Genomic DNA, 24,082 nt, shown 5'->3' with positions numbered 1-24,082 from the left:
AATATAGTTATGTTTAAAGGTGCTTTGGTAGAAGTTTCTAGGTGAGAGCTTAGGATGTTCTCTAGTCTCTTACCTTTGTGTGGTAAAGTGGAAAGGGTATTTGCTTTGCAGATCCTGAAAGTCCTAAGTAAGATAAACTATTAGATTCTTAGTAACTTACCTCTTAGATTCTCAGCTCCCGTATCTGTAGGGTAATAACCACCTCACAAGGCTGATGTGAGGAATAGCCAAATGTTATCTCATCCTTTCCCAGACATTCACCCCACCATAATATTCCAAGACATATGACACATGGCATCAAAGCATAATCTTCCTCTCAGTACCCCTAGAATGCTTAAAAAATACCAACCCAACTTTTCTGAAAATACTCAATATAGTCTTACTGAGTAAATACATGGACAAAATAGCATGTGGGTAATTTCCAAGCCAGCAATTACAGCTTCTTTTATTCAGAAAATATGCTTTTAAAAAGAATTTTCTTTAATAATTATTTTCCCTCTTTCTCAATTCCATTTTTACTGACCCCTATTGATAAAGATGGAAGAAGCTGCTATCCACTCAACCTTGTTTATCATTTATATAAGTAAAACCACAGAGATTTATTTATAGGAGGATAAAACATTTATTTCAGTGGAAACACTAATCTTTACTTTCATCATGCTGAAGTGTGTAGTTACAAACAATTTCCAATAAAACACTATATATAATAAGCAAAACATAAGTTAATACATTGTAAACTTACATACAGTTTCATCAATTAACAGGTTTAAGAACAAACAAGCCATTTAAGACTTTGGAGCTACATTTAGTAAAAAATTCAAACACTCCAACCTTATCAACCTCAAGTAAGACACTAAAGAGCTATTCAAGACTTCTTCGAATCAATTACACAAATACATTTTTATTTTTGGTTACAGTCCCTGCTATGCACAAGACCATTGGAATGCTGGAACAATTACACATTTTTGAACGGCACGAAGCAAAGCAAGGAGATAACATGCCAGCCTTACTGAAGCTGTCTCGAAAGTGCAAAGTTTGCATTTTCTTTTCCTGAACCACTAGGATAAGAGCGGGCACCTCAGACGACACGGCGGGGTCATGAGCATGCTTTCTACACCACACTGGTGGGACATTTATTGGAACCAGGTCTCCATGCCTTTGAAGATACCTCCGGCTTTAATCAGGGAACAGGTTTCAACTAAACGTAGTGCAAATCAAACACCGAGGAGCAAAACGACAGAAGAGGGGCTGCCATAGGTCGACCTGCTGTTTCTCCACCTGGCACGACGCCACACGGGACAGATTGGCACAAGGAACCAACAACTTCTATTTAGGTTTTGATGTGGAAGGCGGTGCGGCGGAGCGAGTGCAGGGCCACCACACAGCAGCCCCGGAGCAAGGCTCCGATGTTGTAGACGGGGTCTGTCCCCCCTCTCTGAGTACTAAATGCCCACAGAACGGTGGGGACCACGGGTGCCGCCACCGCCAGGAGATCCACCAGGAAACTGCTGCTCCAGTACTGCCTCCCGATGGCCCCCTGCGGCCGCAGGATGAGGCCGTCCAACCTTTCTTCTGCGGAGCCTGCAAAATCCAGCTCTCTCATGAGGCGGTTTTCATGAGCTTCGATATCCACCTCGGGGTATGGGATCTCCACAGGAGACAAAAGGATGGCTGAGTTTGGATTTCTTGGAGTTAAGTCAACCACGAATGCAGAGATGGACTCCGGGAAGCTTTCTGTGGAGTCAGCCACAGATTCTTCAGGGGATGCCGAGCTCGAGGGACTAGGGTCCTGGAGCTTGAGCACGTGCTGAATGAACTCTGAGATCGCAGGGCTGTAGGGCAGCACATCGGTCTGCACGGCCTGCTCCACCACCACGCTGCTCTCCTCCTGCCCCCCTGCCCTGGAGAGGGCCTCCAGGATTGGCGCCCCAAGAGTGCAGTGAAGAAGCTCCACACCGCCGGCCTCTGTGGTGGTGGCTGTCACCATCTCATCGAACAAATCTGTGCCGTCAGCCAGGCTGTCTCCCACCAGCAGCTCACTGTCAGCCCCTTCCTCTGTGACCTGCTCTTCCAGAGACAGCCCATCCGTCATCTTGCCAAAGGGGGTGTTGAGGCTCAAGCTTTTCTCTGGGGAATCACATGGAAAGTCTAGACACAGTTCATCCCTCAGAGAGCCACTGTGCGCCATCTCCATGCTCTGAAGTAGAGACTCCAACTTCTTGTTTTGAATGTTTATGTCCACAAAATATTTCTGAATGCCTTTATCTTTATCAGCCAAGTTGCTCCTCATAGTTTCAATGACCTGTTTGAGCTGTTTGATCTCTTTCCTGGCTTCCTTGAGGGCCAACTGGGCCTCTACCCGGTGACACTCTTCTTCAATCCAGTCTTCTCGCATCCGGGCCAGCTGGGACTTGAGCTCCACAATTTCAGATTCCCTAGAGTGAGAAGATAAGGATGGTGAAGGAAACGTCAACTCTAAACCCAGCAGTAAGCAATTCTGACACCGTGAGAAGCCTGTGCTTTGCCACTTGAAACATACAGGTTAAATCCGTTTTGAATTTCCTTCTTTGGCAGGGATAGCCATGACTTTCCCTCCTTAATTTTTAAAATAGCTGAAAAAATGATAGCAACTAGAATCAGAAGAAGAATTCTTACCAGTATTATTTATTTTTTGAGTGCTCACTATATGTCAGGCACTGCACTAAGTACTTCACAAGCATTGTCCTCTTTCAATATTAAATATTTGAAATGTTATTTTTAGAACACACTAGAGTTCTTAGACTGCTTTTATCTCTATAGCCTACCCTTCCATAAACCTACAGTTTATGGGAGGAAAGTCCTTTTTATTTATTTTTTAAGATTTATTTATTTATACAAGAGCTGGGGTACAGGTCAGAAACGCGGGAGGGTGAGAGAATTCTCCAGAGACAAAGCGGGGAGCAGAACAGGCAGATGGAGCAGCAGGTAAGGCAGGAGAGGTCTGCCACACCATGTGGGTTTCTCCCTGGCCGGCCAGGAATCGAACCTGCACTGCAGAGGCTGCGGACAGCTTCACAGTGCAGTGCCCAACCTGCTGCGCCACAGGGGAGGCCCCCTTTTTATTCTTAATTGAGTATCCAGGACAAAAGGCAGATAGATAAACTTTAGCCTTGTAAAAGTATTCTGATCATAATCCAATAATCATTAAAAATACTTTTTTAAATAATAAGGACTTTGTGGAAAGTAGATTACCTGCTCTTAGGTAAGATGATATAGAACACATCTTTTACTACTACTTTCTTAAAAGACTTATTTTACTTATTTATGCATACAAGAACTGGGGTGTAGGCCAGAGGGGTGGGGTGTGATAAGATTCACCAGAGATAAAAGTGAGGAGCAGGACAAGCAGAGCTACTGAAATACACTGCTAAGGGGAGCAGTGGGTGAGACAGGAGAGGTCTGCTGTGCCATGTGAGTTAGCTCCCTGGCTGGGGAATGAACTCAGGCCATGGTGGCTGGCGATAGCTTGATAACGCTGAGACTATAACCCCTGTGCCACCGGGGAGGCCTATTATACTACTTTTTTGTTCCTTCAAAAATTTTTTCCTTGCATGTAATTTCTCCATAGTCAATGTCAGTATCTGTCCTCATATTCTCAGTGAATATGAAGACCAGGTAGTCAGGATCCTGATATAAATGAAGAGATGGAGTTAGTATTGCTCCTTTGAAGATTAGGCTTAAACACTTTCTTGTTTCACCACCTCCCCTTCTCTCCCCACTTCCACGAGCACTCAAATTCTCCCTGAACTCCCCAAATATCGTATACCAAAGACTTTCAGAAGATAGGGTCTGAGTCATGCCACTCTCACCCTGAATTCACAGCTACCCTGGTCACAGTTCACTTGTCTCTTCCAAAATGTCCCAGGGAAAACACAAGCAGAAATAGGTCTGCCTAAGATGTCAAAGGTTTGTTCTTTGAGATAAGATCTCTTTAAGTACAAGCTGGGTTTTTCTGACCTTAACACTTAGCCAAGAATAATGAACCTCTTCCTTCAGCACAGAAATAGCTTGCAGAAATCACAATGCACACAGTCACCGCCTCTCACAGATAAACAGCTTACCAGGGCCCCATGTGTGAGATCCACTCCACTAGAAGTCTGGGATTGTTCCTGCAAGTGTTCCTGCCACTTAAAAATAGTCGTGCACACACCAAACTCTTCATGTCAGAGCTGCACACACCCACCATGAGCAGTGGCACCTCTATGCTCAGAGGGCCCCTGAACTCCTAAAGGAGCCAGATCACACAGGACTGGGAAGGGCTCTTTTGAGAGGCGGATTTAAGAAATCCAACAAAGATGAAATGAAATATTTTTTTTCTTTTCTACTTTTCATAGGTTGGGTGCCTATTTCATTTTATGGAAAAAGAAATCATCCTAAACCGCAGTGTGCAAGGGACACAGATCACCTCTCGTGAAGCCGGCGCTCGGATTCCTTCAGCTTGGTCTTTAGGTGCCTCACTGTAACCTCTTTTTGCTGCAGAGGAGTCAAGTACTGCTCAGGATTTGGGGGTTTGACACCATGATTTTCACCACAGGACATGTACCTTCCAGACCGTCTGAAATAATCCAAATAATGAAATTTACTTTTTTTTATAAAAAGAAAAGTTAAGGCACAATTAACAGCTCGAGGAGGAATGGCAGCTATGTTGCTGCTTTAAATCTCAATACTCAGAAGGGGACCAAAACATGCCTGTCCTTCCCTTCATTGTGTGTGTGTGTAGGGAGTGAGGATAGTAAAGGGGAGGATTTTCTATGGCTTAGCAATGATCTCATACAAAATAATGCACAATTGTCCCAGTCTGCCTGTTGTTCAGAATAACATGCTGCTGTACTAAAGGACAATGAATGGGGCAGCGGGAGGGAGGCAGGGGAGCGAGATGACCTAACTTTCCACACAATAAGCTACTGCCCAGAAATCCTGACTGCAGTTGAATGCAAATGGTTCTGAAATCAGTCCCTGGCACAGTGATTTGGTGGGAAGTTTCCTTCTTCTGAAGGGAATAAGACTTACTCCACTCCCATCAGAGTGTGTTTTGTAAGAGAAGTGCTCTGTGTGCTACAAAACTTCCCCAGCTGGAATCTTGGTCCCTCTCAGGTCAGGCCTGGCAGAGAGCCGAGCGTCCCTGGGGTAAGGGCCGACTAGTGAGCCAGGGATGCCCAGGAGGAAGGCCAAAGGAGAAGGCTGGCAGCTTCCCTTACTCTAGACCCCATCTAAGCCACCGCATGATCACCCTGCTCCCCCCCATCCTGGTACCAGGACGACCCTTGGCTGGTTCCCGACCCTGCAGTCCTCTGGTCAGGTCCCATTTGGATATGCAGTTCCCGCTGGCCATCCTTTCCACCCCACAGGGGCTAATTCATTCCTTGCTTGCCTTTTAGATCTCATTTCAATTTCACTTCCTCAGAGAGCTCTCCCCTGCTCCTTCCAGACTGAGTTGGCCCCCTCCCCACCTTTTACATACACAAAAAGTAGCAGATACAGAAGGAATATCGTTCATGTGTTTTTGTCGTTAGAGGAGGAACATCTCTTCTGTGGGCGCTGAGCACAGGGAACTTCTTTTCTGTTCACTGCTCTATTCCCACACTTTGCCCTGTACCCGACACAACATGGTGCTCAATAAACATCTAGTATTTGAATGAATGAATAAATGAGTAATGTGAATGATTCCCCTTGTTCTGAGGAGAATGAGCAGGACCCTCCTCCTGCCTTGGTGCCTTTTCTCCCCCTCTCCATGCACTCCGGGGACTGCTGAGGCTTATTAGAATTGTGATTCAGACTCTTTCTCCAGTAGTCTTGAAGGATTAGCTGAGTGTGGGCAAGAGAAGTGTCCCATTGCAGAATACGATGGGGGATCAGAGTTGTATAACTTTTTTTTTTTTTTTTTTTAAGAAAAGCTTAGGACCACGAAGGACCACAAATTGGGGGAGGAACCGCACTCACCTCATCACCGGACTGCAGTCGCTTCCTTTGTAGGAGCCAGAGTTGCTACTGCTCGGGGAAGAAGGCGCATAACTGGGATGGATGTTAACGGGACTCAGCTGGTTCCTGCACAGCATGGACAGAAGGTCCTTCTCCCGTGGGGATGGAGGGCTATTGCCAGACTTGTATGACGAAGCTCCATTACTCCGCCCATGGGGACCTCGACTGGGAAAAACCCATAAAAAAAAGTTAAAATCCTTGGAACTCCCTAAGCACAAATGGCTGCCACTAAGAAAGTCCTATTTATAGAGATGGAAGGGGCAAAGTAAGGATCAGCACGAACCATCCTTCCCAGTTGCTGGCTAGTCTTTTGTGCCTCGTGTCACTAGTACAGGCAGCCTCTCCCTCTGCTGTTTTTTCAAACAGTCTCTGATCATAAAGCTTGTTTTGAATCAAGTGCTACTGCCTGCTAAGGACACAAGCCATGTACGTTTTGATTTGTTTCAGGTTCATTTTTGGAGGCTGTTTTGAAGATGTGGTTTTTGTGCCAGTGCACCTGCTTCAGCTTGAAAAGATTTGGTTTGTGACGGGGTAAGAAAATGAGGCTTGGGAAGAAGGGTGTTCACCATAAAGGAGGAGAAAAAAATAGAAGAGATAAACATAGCCCACATAAATGTATCAAGTCTGTAATTTTAACCACTTATTCCCTCCCCCCTCCACCTTTTCTTTCCTTCCCCAGTGACAACACAGGTGCTTGTGTTGTCATTTAGGTGATGAAATCTTGCAACACTCTTCAGTCCTCTCTCTCCCTTCTTGCCCCCTCCTGCAAGGAGGCTAGAGTGCTCTTTCTAAAATGTGCCTTGAATATCACTGTCTCCCTCAGAGCCATTTAATGGTTCCCCACTAGCCCCAGAATAATGGCCAGACTTCTTTTTTTTTTTTTTAAAGGAATCTTTTTTTTTTTTTAAAGATTTATTTATTATTTATACAAGCACTGGGTACAGTCAGAAGTGCGGGAGGGTGAGAGAATTCACCAGAGCCAGAGCGGGGAGCAGAGCAGGCAGAAGGACCGAAGTACACTGCTGAGGGGAGCAGCGGGCGGCAGGACAGGTCTCCGAGCCATGCGGGACCCTCCTCCGGTGGCCGGGGAGCAGCTGGGGATCGAACCGGTGCTTCAAAGGCTGCGGGCAGCTTCGCAACCCAGCGCTCAACCGCTGCGCCACCTAAGTCTCTGGCTACCTCCTACTCCAAGACTGATGGGAACCTTCTCCAAGCAGCCTTTCTGGATTCTTGCTCCCTAGGTTGGTGGCGAAGTTGCTCCTGGGCGCTCTCTAGTCCTCTGTGCAAACTTCTAACTTATCACAGTGCACAACTGCAACTTGCTGTCTTTCCCCACCACCTCCCACCCCTGAGACTGGGGCATTCTTGAGGGCACCAACAGTCTGTGCTTTTGCATTCCCACCACTGCCTCCTGGCACATGTGAGGTGCTCCCTAAGTGACTGCTTGATGAATAAACTGGACTTAGGTCCTGGCACTGTTGCTTATCAGGAACTTAGGCCAATAAACCACTAATCTACAGGGATATAAAATAACCATCCCTACCTGCCTTACAGTGGTGGCATGAAAATCAAAGAATACCTGGCAATCAGCTGGGAAGGACAATTCCACTGTAAGGTAACATTACAGGATGAACAAGTCTGGATCTGCCTGTACCTCTAGTTCCAGAGATTTGACACCCACTAGTGTAAGGAAGCATCTTGAGAATGTTGACATTACTTAAATAGGCTAACAGTTCTGTCAGAAATATTTCTTGGTGACATGACAGGAAAACAAAAGAGAACAAGATACCTTTCACATAGCAGTACTGCTCTTGGACAGTTTTAATTGCAGATGTTTCCAGCTGACACATCTCAATGAGCACTGTGTGTAAATGTGAATGTGCGTGTGGGGAGACTTGGCTCCAAAACCACAATTATTTATTTAAAATCAAATATAATTTCAACTAGCTCTCAACCCAACAAATCACATAGAAGTAAAACATCTTAATTCTCAAAAAGTTTTTTCCTGCTGAAAATCATCCAAATGGCCTCTATCTCCTTTTCGTGAGAGAAGGCACTTTATATGGAACAGATGGGCTAATGGCTTTTTGAAAAACCAACTTCAGCAGCCCAGTGGTGGGGAGACTTCATGACTTGCAGGAAGCCTTCATGACAGGCTTGGATTTGCTTCTCCACACTTCACTTCTAAATCTGCCACCAACTGGCCTATTTTCTTTCCTTTTTCTAGTTTTGTCTCCTAGGTTATGTGACTATTTCCCCACCACCAACTATCCTATATATCCCCTCGACCTCCCCTTCCCCACTCCGTCTTGACATCAGAGACTTCGCTTCATCTATTGATGTTTGCTAGTTTTTGTGAGAGTTTTAATTTATCGAATCATCTGTTATATAAATGTGACTGATTTTCTCAACATGATTGTGAAAAATATGGAGGATTAAACATTATAAGTTAGGAGAGGAAGTAAAGGATTATTCCTAATATTGACTCCAGAATTCTATTATTCTGAGTGAAGCCTTACTGAGGCCCTTCTGTGACGCTAGTCCTGTTCCAGATGTTTTATGAACATTGTTTCACTTAAACTTGCCCATCATGCTATAAAGATGGTTCAATTATTACCTGCCTTTTACACTAAGTGAAGTTACATGAACTAATTGCCATTCAGGGGCAAAAGAACACGCAGCTGAACTGGGACCTAAATCCAAGTATGAACTCTACAGAAATATCTCCTACTTTACATAGATAGAACCTTCAAGAGAGAATTCCACAGAAATAGCGGCTGGCTTTCATTTGTAAATCTTTATAGTTTTGTTTTTAAGATTACTTGTCGAAAGTATTCTTATCCACTTAACCTGTCCCTCATTTCTCCCATCAAATGTACACCCTTCACTAAATGTTTGGAGTAGCATTTTCTCACGAGCTAATTCTCTACAGAGAAAATTCATTATTAAGGGTGAATGAGCTAATGAATAGGATCATGATAGAGCCCTTATAGAGTTTGGCATAGATACCTGGCCCATCCAGGGGAGTTGATATCAAAGCACCGTCCTGCAGGACACAAAGATTATGTGAAATGGCTGACAAGGTCATCACAGAAATCTACAGAGAGCGAGTCCTCTGTGCCAGATTCAAATTAAAAAAAAAAGTGAGGATAATGGATACATTTCCCATTTCAACTTTCTACCTATTAAGTTTATATACCTTGTTTGCACAGAATTATATTTAGCTCTTTTATATTTAACCCATCAATTTTTAACCACTTTTGAGAAGTTAGGGATTCCAGACTAGATATTCTAAGTCACTCGGTATTACCGACACTACCTTGGAATTGAATCATCAATACAAATTCCTTTGAAATGCTTAAAATTGGTTTCTTCTACTGTCTGTATCTTTTTTCTTTGGCCTCTCTGTTCTTTGATATCTTGTATATGGGTATGTACTAATTTCTTGAATGGGTTAGATCAATGGTTTATTCTCAGAGCAAGTCCCATCTGATTTATACAGGGAACATTTATCTTCATGTCCTTGATCCCAGAGGCACTTTATTTCCCAAATAGATGGTGTTTGGGGATAAAGCAATTGTGTCCTTTCACTGCAAACTCCACTCTTTTGTTACTGCTTGGTTTGATTTCAGCTTTGTTTTTAACAATAAGACTGTGCACTGGCGGGCTGGAGGGGAGATATGTCCTTAGATCCCCTTATGAACATCAGTCAAACCTTCTGCGCCCCTCTCCCCAAGAGAAATGGAAAGTATTTGCTTGCTGACTCTTGGAAATGCAAGCTTTGAGAAATTGAAGTTTTTTTTTCCCCTACAAACCCTTTTCATAAATGCAGACACTGTGATCCAGGACTTGCTCAAAATCTAAAGTCAAGTCCTCCCCAGGTGTTTTGTGGCTCACTCCAGCTATTTGTTCAGTTCTCACTCAGAGGTCACCTCAAAGAGGTCTCCAGGAACCCGTCAATCTAAAATATACACATCCAATTACCATCTATGCCCCTGCACTGCGTATTTTACAAAGTAACTGTATTATTTATGTATTTATTGTCTTTTCCCTTAGTAGGAAGACTATCCCTTTCATGGAGTTTTGTTTAATGCCAGTATCTCCAGAACTTGCCTCACAGTTAATGCTTAATAAACACTGGATGAATAAAGCCACTAAAGTAGCAGGGAATCCTGAGAATTATAACCTGCTCATCAAACATAGACACTAACTCCCATTTTCCCCACGGTCTTTCTGCCAATCTAAACAGCATCAGTGGTGAACATTTGTGGGTGTTTACTATGCTCCATGCACTAACTCCACACTTTATCTGTATTAACTAAATTAATCCTAACAATAAACCCTACAAGGTGAATATGAGTAAAACCCTATTTTACAGATGACAAAACTAAGGCAGAGAGAAGTTAAGCAACTTGTTCAGGGCCACACAGCATATAGGTGGTGGAACTGACATTCACAGCTAGGCAGCCTGGCTCCAGAGCCCATATTCTCAGCTATTCTGCTCTATGGCCTCTGAAGGTACGGGCCACGCACACCACTGTCCTCTCTTCACTCCTTCCCCAAGGAAAGGTTGGGAGTGGTCAGGGTATCACTCTGCTTCCTTCACAGAGATGAAAAATGGAAGCTCAGCTGGAGGAGAGTAAGGATGAAGCTGTAGCTGCTGCAGCAGATTCAACAAGGAAGGTAGGATGGGAAGGAGGAGCTTACTAACCAGGTGAGTACACAGGTGAGTGAGGGAAGCAGAAGAGGAGCAGGACAGGTGCTCACAGCCAAGGACTGCATGAGAGACAGTCACGGGTAGACATCGGCCAAGTCATGTGACCCAAACAAAACCCACTAACTATAATAATGAATAAAATAAAATGTAAACAGAGAGGAATCCAGGTGGTTCTTGAGAAACATAAAGCACAGGTGAGTCACTGTGTAAATTGTCTTAATAACCACAGAGCAGGAGACAGTGCCTACTTGCGTGCAAAAGAGGACCGCTTGCTTCCCGCAGCAGACATATGGACCTCAGGAGCGGAAATGCTGCCCGTGCTGCTCGAGGAGCTAAAATCAGCTTCGCTACCTGAAAAACAACAGGGGAGAGAGAAGTGTGAAGGAGAGAAACCTGAAAACCCGCTGGCCAGTCCCCGCCCTCCCAGGCCCCTGGGTCGCTGCATACTCCAACTCAGCACATGGCAAGATTCCAGAGCTTCCAGGCTCTCCGTGTTTTCCTCAAAGCAGAGGAGAGAAGGAGCAAGCTCAGGACATCATTTCATAAACAGAGCTCAGAAGCACAGCAAGGCTGGTTTCATAAAGATGCCGGTCTTCCAGCACATGATCAGCCAGGACCGAGCGCAGGGAGAGAAAGCAGGGCTCCCCCATTTCAGGCTTGTCCTCAGCTACATCAGTGTGCTCACCCAAGCTCTGAGCAGCATGAAAATATACCAGTCAGTTCCAAAGGAGTTTTTCCAAGAGAGCTTATGTTTGGGCTTCTGTAGTCAGCTAGCCACCCTTGAGCTAGCATGTTAGGGTCTGGAGATAATCAACCAGTGAGAAGCAGCCAGGAGGAAGGGCTGGGCCAGGAAAACAGCCGGAATGGGCTCTATGGGATGAGAGCCTTAACAAAAAGCAGGACTCGAACATACCCAAACAGAATGAAAAAAAGTTCACTGTGACTATGATGGACCCTCTGCTAACGATAATGAAATCTGGAATTTTAATTTTGGGTGTTTGAGGGGGTTGTTAATCAGATTACAAAGATCATAGTACGTTTTGAGTACAGATTAGAATTGGAGATAAAATTAGAACTATGCTGTGTGGTAGGATAATGAATACAACTCAGTTGTAACAAAAATATACAAGGCTCTGGGCAGTAATAATGGAATATTGCATGGTTTGCCTGAGAAGGAGACGCGGTGTGGAAGAGGCCAGAGTGGACAAGTGAGAAGAAACAAACAAAATCAGAAAGGCTTTTGGAAAATCAATCTAGGTATACAATTTCCCAAGTGCTACAACACAGTATGTAACTCATCTGCTCTAGAACTCAGGCCTGGTCACATTTTTGATTTAAGGTACATTATCTAACCATCACAATAGAAACTACTTACTAAGTGCACACTAGGTTCCAGACCCTGTAGAAATGCTTTCTGTTTTTTAAACCTGTTTATCCTGACATCTTTCTAAGGCAGATTTTAATCTCACTATTTACTTTTAAGGAAACTGAAACGGACTTGTCCAAGGCTCTGGGGTAACAAATCCTACCTAGGACCAAATCCTGCTCTTAGTTCTACAATACGATGCTGCGTCCTAGAGTGGGAAAAGTGTGGTCACAGGAGAGGCTCCTGCATAAATTCCACTACCATGTCCCCACAAGCCTAAGGAGCCAAAGGAACATGCAGCAGCCTCACTGGCCACTGGTAAACAGAGTCCTCATACCTATGGTTTTTAATAGTTTTGCTCAAGGGAGAGAAAGGCAAGCGACAAGGCAGAGAGAGAAAAACGCTTTTTGCAGCTTCCAGAACCCCTCTGGAGGGCCTCCCTCTTATGGGAAAACAGACTAAGAACGTCCCCTTCGCATAGAGGACAACAGTGAATCCCAACTCCCAGCAGATTCTGGGAAGATTAGGTGGCAATTTATCAGGACCAACAGTAGCTATTCCTTCTGGATTTAGAGACTTTGTCTAATGATGTAATGAGTTGCTAGGAGCTCCCTGAACTTAATTAGTTGCCTCTGAGTAATGAACTGGCAAAATCTAGTATTTTAGAATCTCAAGGATTCATGATTGGTTGTGCTACCCAGCGGCATGCTAGTTCTGACTGCCTAATTCAACCTGCTAGCAAATTATCAGGCTGATTATAAAATGATAAAGGGGGACAATTTTTAAAAATAGATCTTCGGGGACCGCAATCACCAGGCTGATAATATTTTCTAATGTACTATTATTACCCTGAAATACAAGCTTTTCATTCTTTAAAATATACACAAAATCCAACCATTATAATTGAGCTATATGCATAAAAATGGAAACAGAAACCAACAATTGCGGATATCCATTGTCATCTCCTGATGCCTTTGATCTGCGGTAATTATGCACTAGGAACTGGAGGGACAACTTTGTTCTACACTTTATAGCTACTGGAACTCAATATATTGACCCCATGGATGCATAGAGACGAAGGTCGCTTTCTTCCTGTACTTCTCTAACTTATCTCTGTACATATGAAAGTGATCACAGGACTCAGAATGCCCGGCAGCTACATCCAGGATTCATTGAGTAATATGATAGTGAAAAATGGATAAGCTACTTCTCAGCTATTTCCGTGTATGATCTAAAAATCGTATGATCTATTTCAGTTCATGCAATGTAAAGTCAATGTGCTCTTTTTAAGGGAAACACAGGAAAGTCCATTTTACTACATCATCTGACAGACTTTCCCCATTTACTAAGCAAGAAACTAAAAGGAAGGCTGGAGATATAACTTCCCCCTGCCCATTTATCTATGAGCTGGGAACAAAGATACTAGGAAGGAGAGGTGTTATTTGTTTCCTTTAAATAGTGTTAAACTATAAATTGATGTGTTTACTGTAGTTCAAAGTTCCTGTAGATTATTAAAATCATTTTTTAGCTAGGAGGACCTAGCTAAAAATATAAGCCCAAGTCAGAGAGTTCCTGTTCAAATCCCACCTCTATTGCTTGTTGGATGGAGGACTTTAGGTAATTTAGTTTACCTCTCTGTTTCTCAGTTTTTTAATCTGTTAAATGGAGAAATGACAGCCTCATATGGTTGAGCCAGGTGCTAAGATTTTACATATATATATATATATATATACACTCACACACTTATATATGATATATAATCATATATCATTACATATATCATTATATTTTACAATTATATGTATGTATTCATAGCTTACAGTTATATATATATATTAGAAAAACTATGTTATAAATGCATAATAAATGTTAATTTAACTGTGCAGGAGTTAAAAGACAACTTTTATTACACCACATTTTTTGGTAGAAAATTTAGAAAACAGAAATGCTCCAGAGGAAGGAAAAATGATGTCTATAATTACATAATCAAAAAAATCCTTCAGTTCACCTTTTGGTATACAACTATCAAGTATACAACTTTTGATATATAACACAACACACCATTATGTAACTCAATTCGTTTTCTTTTAATATATGAATATCTTTGAAACGTTACAATTTGTTTTCTTAAAGCAATGAGTATGTAGGCTACGAACAATTTTTCTATTGTTAACAATAAATGCTATGTACCAAAAACCATCCTAAGCATCTTTTACATATTACTCATCTATTTCTCATGAAGTACAGATCCTATGAGGTAGGGACAGTTGTCGGTTCCTTTCACAGGTGAGGCAGGGAAGTTGAGTGACATGCAAGGTGTCACAACTACTTAATGGATAAGCCATTCTAAACCACCCAAAGCCAAGATGAGAACCCAGACTTCTGATCCCAGGCGCTGTGTCCTTAAACACAGGCTTGATGTTCATTGATTTCCTTGGGCATATGAATTTATACCTTGATTCAAGTATTACTTTGGAATTAATTCCAAAAACTATGACTTTTAAGCCAAAGGAAATGCTCAATTTAAAGACTTTTGAGCATATTCCATCAGAACATTTTGGAAGGCATTATCCTAAAGCAAATTTGGGGATCAAGAGAGTGTCTGCCACCATCTGCCTGTATATAAACACCCAACTGGTAAGTCTTGGATATCCTAGAGAATATTTTCACAAAACTTGGGATGCAATCTTTGGTTGTTAAAGAGCTGTGCTTGAGAAGATGAAAAGAATTAAAAAATTATTTGATTATTGATGAAGATAGCCTCATCAATACCATCTTTGTTTCTCATCAATATTTCCTTTGACCAGGTGCTGAGTTGGTGGAGGACTCCAGGACTGAATAGGGAGGGTGAACTGGATGACCTTTAAGATAACTTGTGATGCCAAGGTCTTGGTGACTAAACACCTTGCAGAGAAGACATTTTCCAAAGTCAGGAATCCAGGCTTGCTGGTCTCTAGAGGCTCGATGGCTTTTTTTGCTTGGTAGTACTGCTGGACTCTCTTGAGAAGGGTTACTTTTATTCATAACATTAGGTTACTATGCATTTTGTGCATGTGATGGTAAGGCCAAGAATTTGAGAAGGAAAAGTGGGGAAAAATATGTGCAAAAACCGATAATGAGACTAATTTTTTTTTTTTAAACACTGCCTGCGACCTGGTCTCTTAGGACTTTATTATTTTTGCTTTCACAATACTGTGGAGTCCTCATACATCAGAACATCACAGGCCTCTGAGACCCGAGCAATTCTGCAGTCTACTAAGCTGTGTTAAGCCATTCTAAAGCACCCAAACCCTCTTTATCCTTTGTCACCACAAAGCTATCAAATTAATTCAGGTTGGCCACCTACATCCCCACCTCAAATACAGGCAGCAAATTAAAAAAGAAAAAAACAAAAACAGTCTCCATCACTTCATCCTACCATCCCCCCATCACACAAACAGATACACAGATCTTTTATTTAAAGGTCCCCAGGGAGAAGAGAGAAGCCATTTTCACTGAAGCCAAGCAGAGCTATTAAGGAGCAGCTGGAGCAGTGGACACATGTAATTATATAAGACACTATTAAAGCAAGCAACCCTAAATAAATTCAGTAGAATTGACTTTCAGCTGCAAAGCTTTGGGGGTCCAGCCAAGTAATCCAAGAAATACTTCACAGTCTAAAGAAGACATTTGTTTTAATTTTTGTAAACAATTCCCTAAACCCCCTACAGATGTTCATCTCAGAAAGAGAATATTTGACTAAAAGATAAGCTACACACACACACACACACATACACACACAGGTTTTCTTGCATTTCAGAAGTTTTCCTCAAAAGTTGTATTACTTCCATCCTATGTCATTTCAGAAAGGACTTATCTTCATTCTGATTACTGTTCAAGGATGGAATGGTGTAAACTTGTTTGTTTGTTTTTTATAACACTGGTTCTATTACAGCTTTGGGGAAATAGATACTTTGAAAAAAGTCATGGAGAGTATGAATCAATACAACATGCTTAAACAAGCAAACTGTACTGTTAAGGAATTTATCCTACACAGAGGAATCCATCAAGACAAAATAATTTTCCATTAATAATGACCAGCTAAGTCAGAAGGTACAGTAACCTATGAGAAAAAGATTGACATGAACCTGTGTGGACTGAAGCAAAACGATCTGGAAGACCTGCTATTGTATAAGGTAAACCAGATGCAGAATAGTGTATGTCTGCATTTATGTAAATAAATGTTTACATGATATATAACCAGTATATGCTTGATGTCTAGAACATTTATCTTGAGGGATAAAAAAGATCTATTAATAGTGGTTTGTCTTTGAAATGGGTCAGAGGGGATATAAAGACTGTATAATTTGAGGGGATATAAAGACTGTATAATTTAAAGGCATAGGTTCACATCTCTTCAGATATATGTTCCCACACCACACCCACCACCAAAGCACCCATAATCCCCCACCATTGTCTGTTGGATCCCTTCCCCTCTTTGCTCCCCACTCCCAGCCTTCCCCTGTGGTAACTTTAATTCTTAAGTCCCATTTCTAAAGTCTGTTTTGGTTTAGTCTGTCTATTCCATTATTTTGTTTCTCTATATTCATGTGAGAGAAATCATCTGGATTTTACCTTTCTCCTGACTCATTTTGCTTACTCTAGTTCCATCTATGTTGAAAATGGCAATATATCATCTCAATTTTATAGTTGAGTAATACTGCATTGTGTGTGCATGTATATATATGATATAGATATATCACATCTTTTCCCACTAGTCCACTGTTGTCAAGCTCTTTGTGTTCTTAACTAGGCTATTATAAATAGTGAAGCAATAAAGATAGGAGTGCATATGTGTATATGTGTATACACACACACACACACACGCACACATACATATCCCTTAGTGTTTTTGTATTCTTTGGGTAGATAACTAGGAGTGGAATTACAGGATCATATGGTAATATCTTTAAGAACTAACACAGACTCAAATTCTATAATACTTCCATGCATGCTTTAGAAGAATGTAGATCCTGTAGGTGAAATATTTCGTAACTGTCCTCAGATCAATTTTTCTAATTAAAACCTCTGGCTATTTAAAAAAGTGAAATAAAATAAATGTATTTTATTTTATAATGAAATTTGTAAAATAACCATGAAATAACATAATTTTCATAATTAAAAAATCTAAATTTTAATTAAATAATTTTTAATAAGGCAAAAGTAATTAAGCCATGATGCAATAATAACATATTATTAAGAGAACTTTGGGGTCTAGCCACCTGGATTTGAATCGTAGCTGTACTGACTCTGAAGCCTTGAGCAAATTATTTACCCTCTTTCTGTCTTAGTTTATCTCTGAAATGTGGGTGAAAAATACTACTACTAAGTATTGATAAGAGATTGTGGAAATTAGGTGAAGCATGCAAAAAAATCAGAAACGTGCCTGGACTTGGCAGGTACACCATGTCAGTTAGCTATTATTATTTCTTTCCGGACCTACTGGTACACTGGCTGAGAATCAGAAGAAAACTGCCATATGGAAAGCTGCACAATGGGAAATGCTTTATCCCTCTAAAATCATATATTTTTATAATCATTATTTAAAAGTGGCTTTGCTATGTCATTCTCCAGTGGAAACTATATTTCTATTTTTATCATTTGTATATATGCACACAACAGGGTTAAAGATCCAAGGTTCTAAAACAAACCCTATAGACTCCTCCAGAGCCACTGTTATGCACTACTCAACATCACCAGAAGGAGGCACCATCCCCAAAATTCACACTTCAGTAAAGTTGACATAGGGAAGGCTCCGTGAAGCATAGCTCCAACTCTCACTAGCTGTGTTGCTGACCAAGTGTTTTTAACCTCTCAGTCTTAGTTTCTGAGTGTGTGTGTGCACGCCTATAAATTTAATACAAATATATTGAATGCCTGCCCTGCTCTAGGCGGATAATGATTCCAACCTGGAATGTAAAAATGTAAAATGAAATAAGTTAAATGCATGGGAAGTGCTTGAAGTCCCTGAAATATTCACACATATTAATTTTATAATTATTATTAACATTACAATCATTGCTAACCTTACCGTGCATAAGGATCACCTGCGAAGTTGAGTAATATTGCATAATATTACAGATTTCTGGGCAACACGGAGAGAAATTCCAGTTCAGAAGGTTTACAGGAACCCAGGGAACCAAATTTTTATTAATTACTATACATGATTGTGCAGCACACGGTCCTTAGACCACACAATGAAGGTACGAGCACCTGGTGTCTCTCTCCTGTCAAACTGTAGGGGCTTCTTCAGTGGGGAGTATAAGGTGAGTCAGTACAAGACAGACAGGACACCAAGAAGAGGAATTAATTCATAGGCAAAGTACCCAGGAGAGAAGAGTTTAACTTACAGGATGCCCTGTTCCATCCTACTGCTCTAGACGCACTTTCCTGGGCCACATCCATTTTCAGAAAATTGGAGAGAACATACAGCAGGCATAGGTTGTTCCAAACTGGACTGGTTCCAGTTAAACATATGGACAAACATTGGTCTGTAAAGCTAGTATGATTCTTAGCAGTTGGTCATTGGCTTAAAATCTTCATAGTCCTGGTTTAAAGAGAAGGGGCGACCAGTTTGGATTTGGTGGTCAAATGCCATTCAGCAGAGAGAAACACCTCAGGACGGGCATCCTCTCCATTTGCATTAGCCATTTGTATTAGCCACAATCTGCCGCCTTCGGCTAGGCTGCTGTGTCCATGGCTGGATTGCTGAATGGCACCAAAGGAGCCACACAGGCTGCCATATTGTCCCCTGTGCTGAATCAGCATCTGGCAAGTGAGCTCAGAGGCCTGCCCTCTCCCCAGCTGCCCTTCACCGAGCAGTTCGGGAAAGGGTTGCTTCCATTGTAGTCGTGAACCACAGAAACGTGCCTGGACTCGGCAAGCCCACCGTGCCTAATTAACTATTATTATTTCTAGCTGGACCTACTGGTACAGTGGCTGAGAACTGACTATCTTGCAGGGTTGGTAGTACTAAGAGCAAGTCGTCCCTCAATAATTTTCCAGTCTTTTACAAGTTCCTTATCTTTAATTTCTTATAAAATTACTAAACTGAATTTCTGCCCCTTAAAAAGATAAGCTAGAGGGCCTCCCTGGTGGCACAGGGGTTAAAGTGTCAGCGCTATCAAGCTATCACCAGCCACTGTGGCCTGAGTTTGATCTCGATCCCCGCCAGCAAGCTAACCCACCTGGCACAGCAGACCTCTCCTGTCTCCCCCGCTGCTCCCCTCAGCAGTGCGTTTCAGTCACTCTGCCTGTTCTGTTCCCCACTCTGTCTCTGGTGAATCCCCTCACCCCCCTGGACCTCTGGCCACACCCCAGTTCTTGTACACATATTTAAATAAAAAGAAATCTTAAAAAAAATATGCTTCTATTTAGGGAGAAGTGTTTATCCAGTGTTTACCAAAGTGAGGTGCCCGCCTTCTGACTCTAGCAGGGAAACCTAAATCTGGAGAAGGCAGCACTGGAGGTGATGATGGTGGGTGGGGTGCAGGAGTGTTAGTGAGGGGAGATTTAACAGGGGAGGAAGAAGGTGATGACGGGGTGGGGAATAGAACTGGGGGCTGAGACGCCAGCAACACAGGACAGGGCTAGGATTTATGTCTGTGACCAGAAGAAGGAAGAAGGAAAAGATGGATCTTTCCTGGAATCACCTCACTTTCCATTCTTCTCAGTGCAAGCAATTCCAGATGATGAATGGAACAAAAACACCTACCTGCTTGGAAAAAGATGACAAAACTTACAACTCGCTGCACAGACATGCAACAGGGCTCTAAAATGCTGTTTTTAACCCCACTGCTGTACTTATGTACAGCTTTTAAAAACTGACTCTATGACTCAAGAGCCTTGACTGCCTCCCCTCGCTCTGGCTAGACGGTTGGAGGTGTGCCTGCCTGCCTCATCGCAACTCGGGGCACGCCAGGCCTTGGCTGCTCTCTACTCCCAGGTTCCTTTCCACCACTGGCAGCAGCTCCTTGAGCTCCAATGTTTACAGTCTTCGCTGAGGCAGGTCTCACACCTGGCTAACTCCCCCGCCCTTCTCAGCAGCCCTGACCTTCACCTTCACTCCACTCACAACCACTCTGCCTGCAGTGTTACAGCACCAGTCCCTGTCAGCGCTTGTCCATGCTCCACTCTAATATACTGACAGCCGTTCATCTTGGTTCTACGGGTTACTGCTTTTCTCTTTGTCTCTTGCATTTTCTAGCTCCAGGAAGCTGTTTCTCTACACTTTTATGAGGTAATATGGTTGGCCTCAATTACTCAATGACTAGCTGTGTCACCTTGGGAAAGTCACTCAACCTCTCTGGTCCTCACTTTTTTCTATGAAAGGAGAATGACAGATACCATATCTATCTCAGAGAAGTTGTAAGTTAATAAATGTGAATAATGCAAAAAGCAGTGCCTGGCACTCAGTAAGCCCTTTAAAATACTGCCATTACTTTATGTTTCTTCTTACCACCGCCCTCTCTGGGGGGGTGGGTCTCAATACATGTGAGACCCCAATCAAGGACAAAAACTTGGGACAGAGAGTAGGAGTGAGGTCAGGCTATTGTGTGGGGTGTATCAAAACCCATGTAAAACTACAGGCCTCCCCTGGTGGCACGGGCGGTTGAGCACCGCACTGTGACGCTGTCCGCAGCCTCTGCAGCGCTGGTTTGATTCTGGCTGGCTGGCGAGGGTCCCACATGGCGGGGCAGACCTCTCCCGTCTCGCCTGCTGCTCCCCTCAGCAGTGTATTTCGTCAGTCTGCCTGTTCTGTTCCCCGCTCTATCTCTGGTGGATGCTCTTACCCTCCCGCGCATCTGGTCTGTACCCCATTTTTTGTATAAATAAATAAATAAATCTTTAAAAAACAAAACAAAACCTTTGTAAAAATAAACAGCCAACAGTTTTGACTGATGGTGGTAAAGATCTCCTCTCCCCCTTTAGATCACAATCAAGGAGTACATTCTCAGACCTGGGCTGAATTGACTGAACTCTCCAATTTCACAGGAAAGCCTAAATAAAGCATGCTCAACAATAGGGAGGCTAATTATCAAATCCCCTCGGGGTGAGTGGATCACAAACAGCACACTGTGAGAGACATCTCCCTAGGAGAGAGTGACATTTCCTTAGTTCCTATCTGTATGGCCCACGGCACACCTAGCAGATGTCAGGTTCAAACTATTCGTCTGCAAGAGGTGAATACCTTAGGAGAATCCTACATAGGTGTGCAAAGAGATCAAAAAAGGGAAACACTATTTCCTGCTGAAAGGATTAAGATTCAATGGAGGAGGCTCACTAAACCAACCAACCAGCTTTTGAAATTGTTGCCAACTGTTCAAGACCACCACAGTTCAAGGAGCCGTGGACCAGCTCTCCTGCGGGCGGGAAACAGCTACGGAGATCGCACTGGAAGGAGAAGCCACCTGGGAGCACAGCAATCAAGGCAATTTGGGGACAGGCTCTTTAAAATCCTTCTAAGTGACAGGTCTAAAGTTCGGGACTGGTGAAGTTATGAGTTTCTCATACTTGTCACAGAGGTCTACTTTATTTTCTAAAGTTCCTATTTTTGTGCTGTTCTTGGAGAGATGAATGTCAGAGCAAACCCAACATATTTCTCCTATCCTGGTGATACTACAGCCATAATTTTGTCTGAAGTGGTTTCACTGACAGCCTGCAGTGGTCTCCTGACACCTTCGCTTAGCGGTGTCCATTTATAAGGTGGGCCGACCCAGATGAGCGATGGGAAAGAGCAGCAAAGGCTGCTGGCTCTCCAGTGCTGAGTGGAGACCCAGCAAGGACCTAACAGGTGACATTTTATTATTTTCCCTGCAACCCAGCAGGCTAGCTATTTTTCAACTTCCCCTTCCTCTTGTTTATTTAAATTCTGCTTTGAAGTAATATTGTATAGCTTTCAGGTGTACATTATTCTAAGTCAACATGTGAATAAACTACAACAAAGTCACATTAAAAGTCACTATAAAAGTGATCCCGGGACCTCCCTGGTGGCATAAGGGGTTTAAGCACAGCACTATGAAGCTGTCTGCAGCCTCTGCAGGATGAGTTTGATCCCCGGCTGGCCAGGGAGCTACCCACATGGCACAGCAGCCCTCTCCTGCCTCGCCCACTGCTCCCCTCAGCAGTTTATTTCAGTAGATCTGCCTGTTCCGCTCCCCACTCTGTCCCTGGTGAATCCTCTCACCCCCTGCACCTCTGGCCTGTACCCCAGTTCTTGAATGCATAAATAAATAATAAATCTTTAAAAAAGATTGATCCCTTTTACCCAATTTATCCTCCTCCTTCCCCTTTTCCTTAGTAACCACTAATTTGGTCTTATGTCTAAAAGTTTATTTAGTACATTTGTTTGTTTTCTCTATGTAGCACATATGAGTGAAATCATCCTGTTGCTTTTCTCCATCTAACTTGTTTCACTAAGCATACTACTTTCTAGGATCATCCATGTTGTGACAAATGGCAGGATTTTATCTTTTTTATAGTTGAATAGTATTCCATGATGTATACATACAACATCTTTATCCAATCATCTTCTGATGGGCACTTAGAGTGTTTCCAACTCTTGGCTATTGTAAATAATGTTGCAATAAACATGGGGATATTAGCGTTTGTATTCTTTGGGTGAATGCCTACAAGTGGGATAACTGGAGCATATGGAATTTTTATTTCTCCTCCTCTTTTAAATGTGTCTCAGCATATAATTTGCTAACATCCTTGGTTCTTGATTCTCAACATTGGCCCATGCAAGACAATTTCTATTTTATTTACTGTAAGGTAAATGGAAATTATCAGGCTTTTTCCGCTCTTCTGCCATTAGCATCTATGACCCGCACCTGTGGCCTGGCACGCATGCCTGATGGAGGACACCTGGAGCATGGTGTGGGCATGCCTAAGTGGGCACACCTGAGCTTGGAGGCGGAGGCTATAAGGGCGGCGTCACTCCGAAGATGGTGGAACGGCTATGAGAGGATGCCAGAGAAACCCCAAAGAGTAAAGACTTGCCAGGGGCTCGGTGGGGGAGGCCTGTCAGCCTCTTGGCTCCCCCGCTGCCCTGCCTGCCTGCCCTGCTGCCCACCTGGCACTACATTTACTTACTGGTATGCTTTTATGTATTATTTACTTACTTATGTTTAATAATATTTTATAATAATTAAGAGACCACCAGACACCACATATATAAGCAACTAATATCTGCTTCCCTCATCTGATCCCTTTGCTTACATTCTTAGGAAGAATGATCACATCTATATGTATTCTGACAAAGATCTTTTTTGTTTCCTGTTTTGTTTGTTCTTAACATTTTTATAAACTGGTTGTGATTCTATGTATAATCTTTTGGAACAACATTCCCTCAAAATTATGTTGCTAAAATTCTCCATATAGTGGTAGAACATTCATTTGACTGCTATGTAATATTCCATGGTGTCACTTATACCATAATTAATTTCTTTACCTAATGATAAAAAAATGCGTTGGATTTATTCTAGATTACTAGCTAGACTTTCCCTTCTGATAAACATCTTTTTTGCATTTTCAGAGACACGCTTCTTCTTAAGAAAAACATCAAAAGAGTGAGTAAATCCACTTTTATGTACTATATTTCATATACAAGGAGTAGCAACACTCTGGTAACTAAGTTCTATCCTCGTCCTGTTTCTGAAGACAAAACCAGGCAAAAGTGACTGAGACCAAGAAGTTTTGTAGCGAATCACTAACACTTGCCCTAACCCAGCACATTCGCTAGATGGCCGTGAATCATGATGGCATCAGAACAGAATACGCTGACCCACACATCCCTTTCCCTTTAAAGCCCTCCAGTCAACTTGAGAGACGGGAGGGAGTGCTGGCTCCTGATTAAACCTGATTTCCTCCACCTACACTTGCCTCGCCAGGTTGGGATTTCCAGTGGCAAGCAGCTGGTTCTTGCCTCGGGTGAGAGAAGT

The 24,082-nt window shown here is 42.7% G+C and overlaps 1 protein-coding gene across 2 annotated transcripts in view; it reads right to left on the bottom strand.

The window, feature by feature from the left end:
* Positions 1 to 597: 597 nt before the first annotated feature.
* The window catches only part of SYBU (syntabulin), a 69,156-nt gene continuing 45,671 nt past the window's right edge, over positions 598 to 24,082 (bottom strand). For both annotated transcript variants that reach the window (XM_037502622.2, XM_037502633.2), the window contains exons 4-7: positions 10,984 to 11,086; positions 5,980 to 6,183; positions 4,445 to 4,594; positions 598 to 2,435 (exon numbers count right to left, since the gene is read on the bottom strand). In XM_037502622.2, coding sequence (XP_037358519.1) covers positions 1,331 to 2,435; positions 4,445 to 4,594; positions 5,980 to 6,183; positions 10,984 to 11,086 — 1,562 coding nt within the window. In that variant the 3' untranslated portion in view covers positions 598 to 1,330. The remainder of the gene's footprint in view (positions 2,436 to 4,444; positions 4,595 to 5,979; positions 6,184 to 10,983; positions 11,087 to 24,082) is intronic.

This window comes from Talpa occidentalis, unplaced genomic scaffold, assembly GCF_014898055.3.
Source record: "Talpa occidentalis isolate TD23 unplaced genomic scaffold, MPIMG_talOcc4v2.1, whole genome shotgun sequence".
In the NCBI taxonomy this organism is placed as follows: domain Eukaryota; kingdom Metazoa; phylum Chordata; class Mammalia; order Eulipotyphla; family Talpidae; genus Talpa; species Talpa occidentalis.
This window is presented reverse-complemented; position numbering and strand designations above follow the sequence as displayed.